Source organism: Cetorhinus maximus, chromosome 6 (assembly GCF_964194155.1).
Source record: "Cetorhinus maximus chromosome 6, sCetMax3.hap1.1, whole genome shotgun sequence".
NCBI lineage: Eukaryota > Metazoa > Chordata > Chondrichthyes > Lamniformes > Cetorhinidae > Cetorhinus > Cetorhinus maximus.
The window spans coordinates 81,052,524-81,068,279 of NC_135884.1; the positions used below are offsets into that span (position 1 = coordinate 81,052,524).

Here is a 15,756-nt window from a genome sequence, read left to right on the forward strand (position 1 = left end):
GGGGTTAGATACAGAGTAAAACTCCCTCTACACTGTCCCATCAAACACTCCCAGGACAGGTACAGCATGGGGTTAGATACAGATTAAATCTCCCTCTGCACTGTCCCCATCAAACACTGGGTTCAATACAAGGTAAAGCTCCCTCAACACTGCCATATCAACATGTCTCAGCCAAGCCCCCTTTTCAATCAATGGGGACATTTGTAAAACTCTATTGTCCTAAATTTTGTGTATTTTCATTCCAAAAAGGCATGGCATATGGAGCGATGCTGAACACCTCAAAGTTATTCCATGCAGAATAACCCTCATAACCAGAGTCCAAGCTGAACTGGGATTGCGGTGTGAATGCCCAGCGTGTTAACTTGATGTGACAGTGGGTTTGGGTCTGGGTTCAGGCTGCTCGCAGGATGCATACTGGGCACAGCACAGAAGTAGCTCAGAGCAGCTGCAGTCACGTAAAGCACATGAGAACTAATAGGACGTGGGTGGTGTGATTGCTGATTCCAACATTCACACTGCAGCATCGGTGGGAATTGGAGGAACTCACTGCCATGATCTCCAGCCAGTCGTGGACTCAGATGGTCTTGGCTCAGGGATGTCAGGGGTGGATAAGTTTCAGAGCTCTGAAATACATTATTCTGGCTTGGTATCAGGACTGAATTGTGATGCTAGACCTCAGGAGTGAGAGGCTTGAGCACACGGACGATTGGGCCATGATGGATGGTAATATATAACTGCCATGGAGGCTGAGAGCACTCAGATACTTGCAATTAAATACCGTCTTCAACTAACTCCATATGTCCAAAAGTGTTTCTTAGCGAATAGGTGAAGTGCTGTCATGGTTGTGTTCAAACAGTATGTGGTGGTGGGCAATTAGACAACTAACTGGAAGAGGAAGTCCACAAAATCCCCTTCCTCAATGAAGATGAAACCCAACACATCAGTGCAAATAACATGTTTAAAGCAGTTACAATCATCTTCAGCCAGATGTGGAGGTCCATCTCAGCCTCCTCCAGAGGTTCCCAGCATCAAAGAAATCAGTTTTCAGCCAATTCAATTCACTCCACCAGAGATCAAGACAGGGCTGAACATGATGCAGAAAAGGTTATGTTACTGAAGACTTGTCTCCACTCAAGCTGTTCCACTGCGGCCACACAGCACATCTACCTGACAATGAGGAAAACTGCCCAGGTATGTCCTGTCCACAAAGAGACAGGACAAATCCAATCCAGCCAATTACCACCCCATCAGTCTTCTCTCAATTGTCAGCAAACTGATGGAAGGTGTCATCGGCAATTCTATCAAGCTGCACTTACGCAGCAATAATCTGCTCACCAATGCTCAGTTTGGGCTCTGCCAGGCTCATTACAGCCTTGATCGAAACATGCTGGTTCCCAGCATCACAGATGCCAGTCTTCAGCCAATTCGATTCACTCCACATGGTATCAAGAAATGGGTGAAATACTTCAATGGAACCGATGGAACCTGAGAGGGTAAAAGGTGAGGCCTCAGTTTACTGCCTTGCTCTCCCTGTACTGCCATTGGAAGTATCAGTTTAGATTATATGCTCAAGTCTCTAGAGTGGAACTATAAACCCAGAAGCTTCTGACTCAGACAGGAGAGCTACCCACTAAGCCATGGCCTGGCACCTCAGTACCATCTATGCAAAGCGGTATTACCCCTTTAAGCATCTTACATGAAGTTCACTGTGTGGCGAAAGGCAGTGTTTAAATGAGCTGTACATATGAGGAAGCTCCCAGATTCATGTTTTTGCTGAATTAATTAACCTCAAGAATTCCACAGTTGGCTTCAGCAGCCTGGGCTAGAGGGGAGGAGGCTGGCAGGGGTGGGGGAGGCTAGCAATCAGCCAGAGTTCCCACTATTGATCACTAACCAATGATCCAGATGATAAAAGCTATTAATTAAGACATGGAGTTAAATGAGGTGACACTTCTATGCAGGAGGAAGGAACTCACATTGACAAAGCTTCAAGACACGTCATTGTGAGAACCTAGTGCTAATGGATCTGGATACCAACCCACAGGCCATGAAGCCATGAGATCATGACCAGGGTTTGATGGACAGGCAGTGGCCCTGCCCACCGGCTGGAAAGTCAAGGCAAGCCTGCCCTTGCTGGTTTTGGAAGCACATGGCAAATTTGTATTGGTCAGGCAATTAGTTCACTGTGTCAGCTGTGGCTCAGTTCATAGCACCCTCGCCTTTGAATCAGAGGGTTGTGGGTTCATGTCCCACTCCCGGAAACCAAGAACTGTGATTGTAATCGAAAAGAGTTGCAATCTGTGACTGTTGATAACTCGAAAGAGTTTGAAGGAGGATGCCCCACCCCCAAGAGCTACCAGCCAATCAGAGGGTGAATATCTCTTCAGTCCCAGAGCCGGAATGGGAAGAGTAGGCCACCTCTCGGACAGCAGTCAGTCTCCAACCAGGGACATCGCTGGAGACTCGGAGTAAAGATAAGTGGGGCAAGCTCATCACTGCCAAACAGACAGCACCCAATGAGGTACGGAGAGGCAGGAGGGCTATCGGGTGGCCTGGGGTGGGGTAAGTGGGGGTTTAACTAGCATCCTTACCACATGGCATGGGCCCCACCTGCTGCTGGTAGAATACCAGTGTTGGCGAGAAGATGCCCTTAAGGGGCCATTAATTGGCCACAAACAGTGCTAGACATGAACTCTCAAACATGCAGAGTGCTACAAGTGAACAATCAGTCACACGCACTGCTACATCTGGATATCGATCACACACACAGTGCTACATCTGAACGGTCAATAACACACAGAGCTATACCTGAACTGTCAATCACACAGTGCTACATCTGAACAGTAAAGCGCACACACTGCTACAGCGCACACACTGCTACACCTGAACAGTCAATAACACACAGCGCCACACCTGAACTGTCAATCCCACATAGTGCTACACCTGAACTGTCAATCACACACAGTGCTACACCCAAAGTGTCAATCCCAAACAGTGCTGCATCTGAACTGTCAATCCCACACAGTGCTACATCTGAATTGTCAATCACATAGGGCTACAGTTGAACTGTCAATCACACACAGTGCTACACCTGAACTGTCAATCATGCACAGTGCAACACGCGAAGTGTCAATCCCACACAGCGCTGCATCCGAACTGTCAATCCCACACAGGGCTACATCTGAACTGCCAATCACACACAGTGTTGCACCTGAACTGCCAATCACACACAGTGCTACACCTAAACTGTCAATCATGCACAGTGCGACATCTGAAATGTCAATCCCACACAGGGCTACATCTGAACTGCCAATCACACACAGTGTTACACCTGAACTGCCAATCACACACAGTGCTACACCTGAACTGTAAAGCACCCCAAGTGTTACAGCCGAAATGTCGATTATACATGGCAATACACCAAAATGGTCAATCACATACAGTGCTACACCTGAACTGCCAATCACACACAGTGCTGCATCTGAACTGCCAATTACACAGAGTGTTCCACCTAAACTGTCAAACACCCTAAGTGTTACAACCGAAATGTCGATTATACATGGCAATACACCAAAATGGTCAATCACATACAGTGCTACACCTGAACTGTTAATTGCAGACAGTGCTACACTTTAACTGTAAATCCCACACAGTGCTACACCTAAACTGTCAATCACACAAACTGTAACAAATGAACTGCCAATCACACATAGTGCTACACCTGAAATGTCAATCAATCAAACTGAAACAGATAAATTGCCAATCACACATAGTGCAACACCTGAACTGTCAATCACACACTGTGCTACACCTGAACTGTCAATCACACACAGTGCTGCAACTGAACTGCCTATCACACAGAGTGCTACACCTGAACTGTCAAACACCCCAAGTGTTACAGCCAAACTGTCGATTATACATGGTAATGTGCCAAAATGGTCAATCACATACAGTGCTGCACTTAAACTGTTAGTTGCAGACAGTGCTACATCTGATGGTAAATCACACACAGTGGTACACCTGAACTGTCAATCACACACAGTGCTACACTGAACTGTCAAAGACAGAGAGTGCAACAACTGAATTATAACAGACAGTGTTACACCAGAACAGTTAATCACTCAATTGCTACAACTGAAATTAAAATCATACACCATGCTACATCAGAACTGTAATTCACATGCAGTGCTACACTTGAATTCTCAACCACTCAGGGTGCTAACCTGAATTGTCAGTCACGCACAGCTGCACAGCTGAACTCTCAAGTGCATTGAGTGTTAGTCCTGAACTGTCAGTCACACAAACTGCAACAACTGAACTGTCAATCACACACAGTGCTACACCTGAATTGTGAATCAGGAACACACTGCCACATCTTTCGATCACACAAAATGCTGCACCTGAACTGTCAATTATACACAGTAATGTACCTGAACTGTCATTTGCACACAATACTATACCTGTACTGTCAGTCACACACAATACTATAGCTGAACCATCATTCACACACAGTCTTACACCAGAACTGTCAATCGCACACAGTGCTACACTAGTACTGTCAATCACTCAGACTACTACATCCGAACTATCACTCACACAGTCTTACACCAAGATTGTCACTCACACACAGCGCTACACTAGTATTGTCAATCACATTGACTGCTAGGCCTGAACTGTCAATCACATTGTGCTACATCTGAACTCTCAACTACCCAGCGTGTTACAACTGAGCAGTTAATCACAAACTACAACAATTGAGCTGTCAATCACACAGTGAACTGTCAATCACACAGAGTACTACTCCTGAGCTGTGGTGAAGACTGTGCCCATGGAACGCGGATTGGTTGTGCGCTGCTGTCAGTTGGGAATCAGATTAAATCCTAGGAGGAGAGGAGCTGAAATTCTTTGTGAAGAAGACAGAGTTTTGAAAAACTTTGTGATGGAGTTTGATGACATATGTGCTGACTGGACCACTGAGGCAATTCGCAAGAATTGTCTTAATTATACCTCCCATTTAATCTGCCATAATCGACAAAAATTTGCCTGTGAATTCATGTGTGATTCATGTTGATTCTGGGTTTTAAAGTATGGATGGTTAGCTAAGATAGTTAGCTTTTTTGACGGTTATATAGTAAAAATTATTCTATTTTAAACCATGAATCAATGGCTTCATGCTTTTAGCAAATAACTGAGATTTCAGATTTCTACTTTTCTAAAAAAAAAGGGGCAGAATATTGCCAGCGGTGTGCGGGGATGGCCCGCCGATGCATAAAATGACGCGCGAGGACGTCGGGCATGCGTCCCGACCTCATTGCGCATCATTTTGATATTTCGTTCGGCGGGTGCGCGCCGGAGGCGGCTGTGCGCCTGCTGAACTGTCAACAGCCTATTAAAGTCATTTAAAAAGTAATTACAGTTGTTACAATGCTACCCGGCCAACCTTCAGGTTGTTGGGCAGGTGAAGAGCCCAAGCGGCCTTCACGTTTTTCAGGAAACCTCATCCACGGCGATCGGCTCCACTCCTGGTGCTGCCCGCTCCCGCCCACCATAGGAAAAATTCTCCCCAAAGTTACCATTCTCTACCAAGATCATAACAAAATTGTGGGCTTCTTGTGGGATTTTGAATTCACAGATGGATACGGTGCAGTGATTTGCTGAAATTTAAGCTGACAGGATTTCACAGTGAATTTTACTGCACCTATTGGAGAGCAGAATAGTGTTTACAATTGCTGAGCCTTTTCTTGAAATGGAAGATATATCTCTGAGTGATTTGTAATAATTAACAGCGGTTACATTAATAGCATTAGCAGAAAAGCTGAAGATAGAGTTAAAAGCAGGAGCTAAAAATGCAGAATGAATTGGTGCAATAGCACGGCATTTGGAATTTGAAGAGAAGCCCAACCCAAATACAGCACAACTTGCGTTAGCTAGGATTCAACTGCAAGGGAAGCCACTTGAAATGGAAAAAGAAATTAAGCAGCTCGAAGTAAAAGAAGAGAGAGATATGCGGAAACTTGAAATTAAATTCCAGATCAGTTGTTAGCAAAGGCGGAAAGAGAATGGAAAAAAGACATTCAAAGAGAGAAAAAAAATCAGAGGATGAACTGGCAAAGAAGCACTTAGAAAAGAAGTTAATAGTTGGTATGATGAGTCGAGTCCAACTCCAAGTTTTAATTTAACAAAGTATGTTCATCTGGTGCCTAAACTCACCGTGGACTGAGTTGAAAGATATTTTGTCTCATTTGAGTAAGTGGTTACAAAGCTAAGATAGCCAAAGGACACTTGGACTCTTATTTTACAAGAATTCTTGCTGGGAAAAGCAATGGATGTTTTTTTCAAGTCTTTTAAATGAATAATCCTCAAATTATCAGACAGCTATAACTGCAGTACTTAATACTTATGAGTTTGTCCGCTAAGCGTATCAATTAAAATTTCAGGCTTTCAAGAAAAGACAGAAACAAACATTTGTAGAATTTACCAGGGAGAAAGAAATGTTGTTTGACTGGTGTTTTTGGTCAATGAAGCTAGAGGAAACCTTTAAGAATGTGAAGGAGTTAATAAGAATGGAAGAATTTAGAAACAGCATCCCAAATAACTATTAAGTCACACCCGGAAGAGCACAAGATTTCTAAAATAATAGAAGCTGCAGTTCTGGCAGATGGAGATAATATGTAACATAGGCAGCTAGGAGGCATTAGATCTCCATTTGTAAACCCACAGGGAAATTTGAAGAATAGAATGGAAAAGATTCTGGCTGTGGAAAGAAGGCAGGAGCTGTTCTGGTCAATAAAAATGATAGTATAGAAGTTTCGAAGTGATGTAAAGAAACCAGCATGCTTTCATTGCGATAAGATGGAGCATGTAAAAGCAAACTGTTGGAAGCTAAAAGTTATATCAGTGGCAGTAATAGAGATGCCTAAGGAGTCATCTGAAAAGACTGTACCAGTAAAGGAGGTGCGTGTTAAAACAGTAGCAATAGTACAATTGCAAAGTGTTCCTACAGAACGTATTACAATGATAGAGATGGCTTAGGATAGTCAAGGGGATTCTTCCCTGGGTACTGGTGAAGTGATTCAGGTTACTGGAGATTACAAACATTTTGTCTCTAAGGGAGAAGTGTTTCCTTAATCCTCCAACAAAACAAATAAAGACATTAATATTTCAAGAGGTACTGGGGCAGTTCAGCGTTTGATGGTGGTTGATATGATTTGTCGTCCAGATGTTTCAAGGAAAGAAAAAAGTATTGATAGAGGATATTCATTAGGAGTTATGAGCCTGTTCACTTGCGTGAAGTTAATTTCCAATGTGACTTCGTAAACGGAGTTGTTACTGTAGGAATTGTTTCCAGGAACATCCTAGGTTGTTCTCAGATTGTGTGGTAACTAAGGCTTAGGCTCATAAAGTTTGATAGGATGGGGGGAGGTGGTGGCATAGTGGTAATGTCACGAGACTAGTAATCTAGAGGCCCAGGCTAATACCATAGGGGACACAGGCTCAAATCGCAGCACAACAACTGGTGGAATTTAAACTCAATTAATAAAATCAGGAATTCAGTGCTAATTTCAGTAATGGTGACCATTAAACTATTAACAATTGTTGTAAAAACCCACCTGGTTTGCTAATGTCTTTTAGGGAAGGAAATTTGCTGTCCTTACCTGGTCTGGCCTACATGTGACGCCAGACCCACAGCAATGTGGCTGCCTCTGAAATGGCCGAGCAAGCCACTCAGTTCAAAGGCAATTAGGGATGGGCAGCAAATGCTGGCCTTGCCAATGGTGCCCACATCCCATGAAAAGAATAAAGAAAACAAAAAGCAGGATCTATTGAGGGGGAGACTAGTTCAGGTGGTCGGCTAGGCAGGACTTTTTTCCGGAATTTGAATAAGGTTAAATACCCTGAAAATAGTGAAGCTAATTATTTGGCTGATTTTCATTGATTGAAGCCCAGCTGTCAGTCCCTGGTTTGCGGGGGATTGCCTCAGATGAAGTATTCTGAGGAAGAATCAGAAAGGGTCCCTGAATGCTATTACCTAAAAAATGACATCTTGATGAGGAGGTGGAGGCCTCTTCAGGGAGCAGCAGATGAAGAATGGACAGTAGCCGATCAAATTGTAATCCCTCCTGGTTACCACAGGGAAATGTTAAGAATTGCCCATGAGATTCCGACGGCAGGCCAGTTAGAAATAAGAAAGACTCAGGCTAAAATAATGAGGCACTTTTTATTGGCCAGAGTTGCATGGAGGTGGGGTTGAATTCTACAAAACACGTCACACATGTCAACTGGTTGGACAGCCCTAGACATCGATTAAATCAGCTCCACCAATCCCCATACCTACTTTAATGAACCACTTGGTGGCATTCTTCTGCATTGTGTGGGTCTCCGATGCAAAACCAAAATGGAGTATCATTATCTTATGGCCATCATGGATTTGTCTACCTGATTCCCAGAGGCAATGCTCTTAAGCAAAAAAGTCCTGAAATGGTAATAATCGAGGTGTTAATTCAGTTTCTCACCAGGTGTTGGTTACCCAGAGAGGTTCTGATCAGAGATCAAATTTCATGTCACATTTAATCCAGGAGACAGTGGACAAAATCGTCCAAGTGCGGTAGTGGGCAGGAAAAAGGATGTTTTACCCGCCGGTTGCAATGGCACTTTTCATGTCACATCATACCATTCCCAGCATGGCCTGCCTCATTAATAATTAATTCCCAGGAAACACGCCAGGTTACTGGCGGGGTGTCCTCTGATTCATCCATCCCGCGGTCACCTCAGGCCTTCAGTAATCCGAGCGCCATATTTAAAGACCGCCCCTGCACAGAGCTAGCACTTTTCAAGGGATAGGAAGCTGCTGGAAATTGATGGCTGCCAAAGGAAGGAAACCTGCTGCCCCCAAATTTAGTGACACCTCCCTCAAGCGCCTACTGGATGCAGTGGAGACCTGTCTTAAAGTCCTCTGCCCCTGCTCTAGGTGAAGACCAGCAAGCAAGGTCACCAATCCAGCATGAGAGACAGTGGCAGTGGTGGTCAGCACCAATGTCCTGCAAAAGAGGACAGCCACCCAGTGCCGGAAAGGGATGAATGGCCTCATCTGCTCCGCCAGAGTAAGTCACTCTTCTCATCACTCTCAACTCACACACTCACAAACCCATCACACATCCACAGGGATCTCACACCTCAAGGGACAACATCACTAACTCTCACATACACCCTCACATCTCCATCAGGCTCATATCCTCTGGAGCTCGCTTCCTCATCCTGTCCATGGCTCCGCTCAGCACATAAACATTCCATGCAGTGCCATGTGTCCTGCTCACACTCTCTCCGTCTGTTTTCATGCAGGACAAGCTGGCTCACAACAGCAGGGAGTGGTCCCAGACCAGAGGTGGAGTGGCCCACATTACATCCTCACTCACTGAACTTGAACTGTCAATCACACATAGTGCAACACCTCAACTGTCACTCACAAGCAGTGTTGCATCTGAACTGTCAATCACACACTTTGCTTCACCTGAACTGGCAATCACACACAGTGCTACTCCTGAACTCTCAGTCCCACACAGTGCTACATCTAAACTGACAATCACACACAGTACACCACCACAACTGTCAATCACACACAGTGCAGTACCTGAACTGTCAAACACACCGTACAACACCTGAAATGCCAACCACACACAGTACTACACCTGAACTGTTAATGCCCACACACAGTGCTGCAACTGAACTGTAAATCACACACAGTGCAACACCTGAACTGTCAATCATGCACAGTGCAGCATCTGAACTGTCAATCACACACTTTGCTACTCCTGAACTCTCAGTCCCACACAGTGCTACATCTAAACTGACAATCACACACAGTACACCACCACAACTGTCAATCACACACAGTGCAGTACCTGAACTGTCAAACACACCGTACAACACCTGAAATGCCAACCACACACAGTACTACACCTGAACTGTTAATGCCCACACACAGTGCTGCAACTGAACTGTAAATCACACACAGTGCAACACTTGAACTGTCAATCATGCACAGTGCTACACCTGAACAGTCAATCACACACAGTGCTGTACCTGAACTGTCAATCACACAAAGCGTCACATCCGAATTGTCAATCACACACAGTGTTGCACTTGAACTGTCAATCACACACAGTGCTCCATGTGAACTGTCAATCAGACACAGTACTACATCTAAACTGTCAATCCCACACAATGCTGCACATGAATTGTCAATTACACACAGTGCAACACTTGAAATGTTAATTACACACAGTGCAACACCTGAACTGTCAATCAGGCACAGTGCTACACCTGAATGGTCAATCACACTCCATGCTACACCTGAACTGTAAATCACACACAGTGCTACATCTGAACTGTCAATCACATATAGTGCCACACCTGAACTGTCAATCAGGCACAGTGCTACACCTGAACTGTCAATAACACACAGTGCTACACCTGAAATGTCAATCACACACAGTGCAACACCTGAACTGACAATCAGGCACAGTGCTACACCTAAACTGTCAATCACACTCCGTGCTACACCTGAACTGTAAATCACACATAGTGCTACAGCTGAACTGTCAATCACAAACTGTACTACATCTGAACTGTCAATCACATATAGTGCCACACCTGAACTGTCAATCAGGCACAGTGCTACACCTGAACTGTCAATCACACACAGCGCTACTGCTGGACTGTCAATCGCACACAGTGCTGCACCTGAACTGTCAAATACACACAGTGCAACACCTGAAATGTCAATTACACACAGAGCAACGCCTCAACTGTCAATCACACACGGTGCTGCACCTGAACTGCCAATCACACACAGTGCTGCAACTGAAATGTCAATCACACACAGTGCTACACCTGAACTGTCAGTCACACACAGTGATGCAGCTGAACTGTCAATCACACACAGTGCTACACCTGAACTGTCAATCACACACTGTGCTACACTTGAGCTGTCAATCACACACAGTGATGCAGCTGAACTGTCAATCGCACACAGTGCTACACCTGAACTGTCAATCACACACAGTGATGCAACTGAAATGTCAATCACACACAGTGCTACACCTGAACTGTCAATCACACACAGTGATGCAGCTGAACTGTCAATCACACACAGTGCTACACCTGAGCTGTCAATTACACACAGTGCTACACCTGAGCTGCCAATTACACATAGTGCTACACCTGAGCTGTCAATCACACACAGTGCCAAGCTTGAATTGTCAATCACGCACTGTGCTACACTTGAACTGTCCATCACACACTTTGCTGCAACTGAATTGTCAACCGCACATAGTGCTACACCAGAACAGTCAATCACACCCAGTGTTGCTCCTGAACTGTCAAACACACATGTGCTGCATCAGGACAGTCAAATGAAGAATGCTACATCTGTACTCTCAATAGCACAGCGCTACACCTGAGCTATCAATTGTACAATGATTCCCCTAAGCTGTCAATCACATATTACTATATCTGAATCACACACTCCTCAGCTGCCCAGCACAAAACTGAATGGAGCCAGTGTCATTGATTCTGATGTAGCCTCATCTAAAAGTCTAAGAATCGGAGGATGACACTTATTGGTTAACTGCTGGCCATATTACGACCATACAGAGTTTCTACTGTTAATTTTCAGAAAAGGACAGTGCACACAGAAGAGAATATTCCTGGAATAATGGTATTATCTGGCCCCAATCTTTCACAATTTATGAACTAAGCACTACCTGCAGAATGAATAATGACACAGAGTGTGAAGAGTACAATACATACTAAGAGCAGGCTTAATTACATTGAGTTCTCAAATGGAGTCATGCTAATCTGTGTCACACTGTTTAATCTATATTTTATATATAAAGGTTGGGAGAACAGGCAGGCAATTAAGTATCTGATGGAACAAGATACTAGAATATAAATGTTAAAAACTTCAGAAACGATTTCAGCAGCTTCTCCTAGAATCACATGGCAGAGAAGGAGGGCATTCAGCCCATCATATCTGTACCATCTCTTTGGAAGGACTATCCAATTAATCACACTACCCTACTCTTCCTCAGAACGCTGCAATTTTCTTCTCCTTTTCAAGTATTTATCAATTTTCCTTTCCGAAGTAACTAGAGAATCTGCTCATCCCAACCTAATCAGCACCAGGGTAATGGGCGCTGCCATATTGGCACAGTCAATTGAGCAGATACCCACTTAAAATGGTCATTAGGGGTCCTTACATACCACCAATTTTAGGGCTCCCTACACTAAATTGGTGATTAGCATGAACGCCCTGCCTAACTATTGAGAAGGGGCCAAAGCCCAAAGTATAATTTTAGCTTATTCTCCGACATTCCCGTTGGGGTCCGATCCACATGCTCCCCGAAAACAGCTGCAACCAATTGTGTATCTCACCTGCATGAGTCTGCTCTCAGAATGGATTGCCTAAAAATGTTTATACAAAAACAGGGTGGGTGACAGGCCTAAATCCTGTGTGCTTTTACACTTAAGGCCTAAGAGTCCTCATGTCAAAGAGGCCTGAGAGATGTAGTCAGGTGCACGAGGAAGGGACTGTCTTACTTGGTGCTGTCAGAGTCTATTGTATGAAAGAGATTTTCCAGTTCTTCTTCATTGAGTGTCCCATCAGAGAAAAAGGCCCGAAATTCATCCAAGGACAATTTACCATCATCTGAAACCAAAGAACCAAAATGATCAGAAGTAATCCAGGCACAGTAGTCATCACAAGCAGCAGCACCAATAAAACAATCCTAAATTAGTGACACCAGGACAACAACAGTCTATCCCTTCAAACGGGTTATTAATATACCTGGTGAAAAAATCAGGCCCCATTACAGATCCCCAAGGAACACCGTATATCACATCTCATAAATCAGGGAATAGTCACTTGGTGGTACAGAGCTTGAGTATTGCTGAAAAAAAGAGACATGCTGCCAAAGTTTTTCATCTTGCACTCATCAGGACAGGTTCGCAATTATTTTCCAACAGAAATGGGGGAACAATTTATACTGCACCAATCAGAGTCCACTTGCCAACCAATCAGAACTCTCTTCTCTTGCAGTATAAATTGTTGTTCCTGTTGCTGATGGAATATTCTTGCGAGCTGTCCTTTGAGTGGAAGATGAAAAGCTTTGATAGCACGTCTCTTTTTCTCAGCCTTTTTTTCTTCTCTCTGTTGCATACCACACAACCATTTACCAATCCTTGGACCAGGTACCCCCACTTTGTACTGACTCTCTTTGATCATACATGTCTATCTCTCATGATAACTTCCCCACAACTGACATCAAATTGGCAGGTTTGTGGGCCTTGAACACACAACCTTTTGGGTCAGTGGCAAGAGTGTGAGCATTAAGCCACAGCAGACACCAGAGCTCCCTGCTGGCATCAACTTCCCCCCCGTACACAGAACAGCTGCTATTGTTCTCAGATTGATGCCACCTCCTTGAATCAGGGCTGCAGTTCAGACTAGCTTCACACAGCTGCAAAGACCCACAGCCCTCCCAATGGCTCCATGGTTCAGGGTTCACCAACTGCTGGACTCCTTTCTGTGATAACCCAGCCATTGGTGACTGCATTATGACAACTTAGGGCCACGGAGAAAGGATCCATTGAGGAGCAGCCAGCAACTCATCGTCCAGGATATCAAGCACTCAGCTGAATAGGTTCCTATGTTGGCTGGTATTAGCTGACAGAGATTGTGCTGCATCTGTTCATTGCAATGTAGAAGCTCGGTCTGATTTACTGTAACAGGTGCTGAAAGCAGACTGCTCGTGTTCTCAGGGTTCTCAAGTGCCAAAGAGGCTAGTAGGGCATTAGATCTTGTGATGTGGGGCCATTTGCAGAGAGAGCGCTTGTGAAAAGCAGCCAGGCCATTTACAGCAAACGTATGAGAAGAGAGTGGCTTTTAACAGTGAAAGAGTGAGAGGAGAGTGACCTTTAACAGCGAGAGAGTGAGAGGAGTGTGGCTTTTAAGTGAGAGAGTGAGAGGAGAGTGACCTTTAACAGTGAGAGAGTGAGAGGAGAGTGACCTTTAACAATGAGAGAGTGAGAGGAGTGATCTTTAACAGTGAGAGAGTGAGAGGAGAGTGACCTTTAACAGTGAGAGAGTGAGAGGAGAGTGACCTTCAACAGTGAGAGAGTGAGAGGAGAGTGACCTTTAACAGTGAGAGTGAGAGGAATGTGGCCTTTAACAGTGAGAGAGTGAGAGGAGAGTGTCCTTTAACAATGAGAGACTGAGAGAAGAGTGATCTTTAACAATGAGAGAGTGAGAGGAGAGTGGCCTTCAACAGTGAAAAAGTGCGAGAAGAGTGAGAGACCATTAAAGAGCGCGAGAGGGAAAAGAGCACGACGAGCAGCTGATTGGTGAGTAGGGTTGGTGAGTATTTCTAGCCTTTAAAGTAAAATTAAGGTCTTTAGTTTGTGTTTAGGTCTCTAGTCTTTTTTTCTCTTTTTCTTATAGATAGCTTCTTAAGTATAAGATCAGTGCTGGTATGTATAAAAAAATTATAATAAAGTGTAAAGAGCGGGGATACAAGAATAATTAATCAATAATTTGAACAAAATACGATAGTGATGGCAGGACTGGTGATGTGTTGCTGCTGCAGCATGTGGAAGCTGCTGGACACCAAGGTGATGCAGAACGAGCACATCTGTGTCAGGTGTTTGCAGCTCGAGGAACTTCGGGTCAGGGTTAAGGAGCTGGAGTCCGAGCTGTAGGCATTGCGCCATATCAGGGAGGGGGAAAGTTACCTGGACACTTTACTCCAGGAGGCAGTCACATCCCTCAGATTAGGTAATTCAAATTTGGTCTGTGATCAGGGACAGGACGGTGTGACTGCAGGTAAGGCAGGTATGGGGGCTCAGGTGGTAGTGTTCGAGGAACCTCAGCCCCTGCAACTGTCCAACAGCTATGAGGTTCTTGAAAGCTGCATGGACGAGGCCGGGGACTGCAGGGAGGATGAGTGAACTGACCAAGGCACTGTAGTACAGGAAGCCATTTAAGTGGGGGGAGGAAATAGGAACGTAGTAGTGGTAGGGGACAGTATAATTAGGGGGATAGATACTGTTCTCTGCAGCCATGAGCGTGAGTCCTGAAAGCTTTGTTGTCTGCCCAGTGCCATGGTTAAGGACATCTCAGCGCTGGAGAGGAACTTGGAGTGGGAGGGGAGGGATCCAGTTGTCATCGTCCACGTTCGTACCAACGACATTGATAGGACTAGAAAGGAGGTTCTGCTGAAAGAATTTGAACAGTTAGGAGCTAAACTAAAAAGCAGAACCTCCAAGGTTTACTACTTGAGTCACAGCCAAACTGGCATAGGGTAAATAATATCAAGGAGTTAAATGTGTGGCTCAAAGATTGGTGTGAGAGGAATGGGTTTCAGTTCATGGGGCACTGGCGTCAGTACTGGGGTAGAAGGGAGCTGTTCTGGTGGGACGGGATTCACTTGAACCGTGCTGGGGCCAGTGTCCTGGTGAAGCGAATAACTAGGGCTGTAGAGAGGGCTTTAAACTAAATAGAGTGGGGGAGGGTTCTGGAGAAGTGATACATAGGCTGACAAAGCAAATGGACATGGCAGCATTGCAGGGCAGCTATTTCAGTAATGATACCCAGAGTGTGACAGGAAGGGACAGAGTGGACAAACATAAAAGAAAAGCAACAAATAGGGTCAAAGGGGGAAAAACTGGTAAAAAGGCAAAATTAATGGCTCTTTACTTAAA

General features: G+C 44.7%; 1 protein-coding gene across 3 annotated transcripts in view; it reads right to left on the reverse strand.

Moving 5' to 3' along the window:
* The window catches only part of necab2 (N-terminal EF-hand calcium binding protein 2), a 183,454-nt gene that overhangs the window by 127,593 nt on the left and 40,105 nt on the right, over nucleotides 1-15,756 (reverse strand). For 2 of the 3 annotated variants that reach the window (XM_078542942.1, XM_078542941.1), the window contains exon 3: nucleotides 12,598-12,706. The exons of the other annotated variant lie outside the window; for it this stretch is intronic. In XM_078542942.1, the coding sequence (XP_078399068.1) occupies nucleotides 12,598-12,706 (109 nt within the window). The remainder of the gene's footprint in view (nucleotides 1-12,597; nucleotides 12,707-15,756) is intronic. 3 annotated transcript variants of the gene reach the window in all.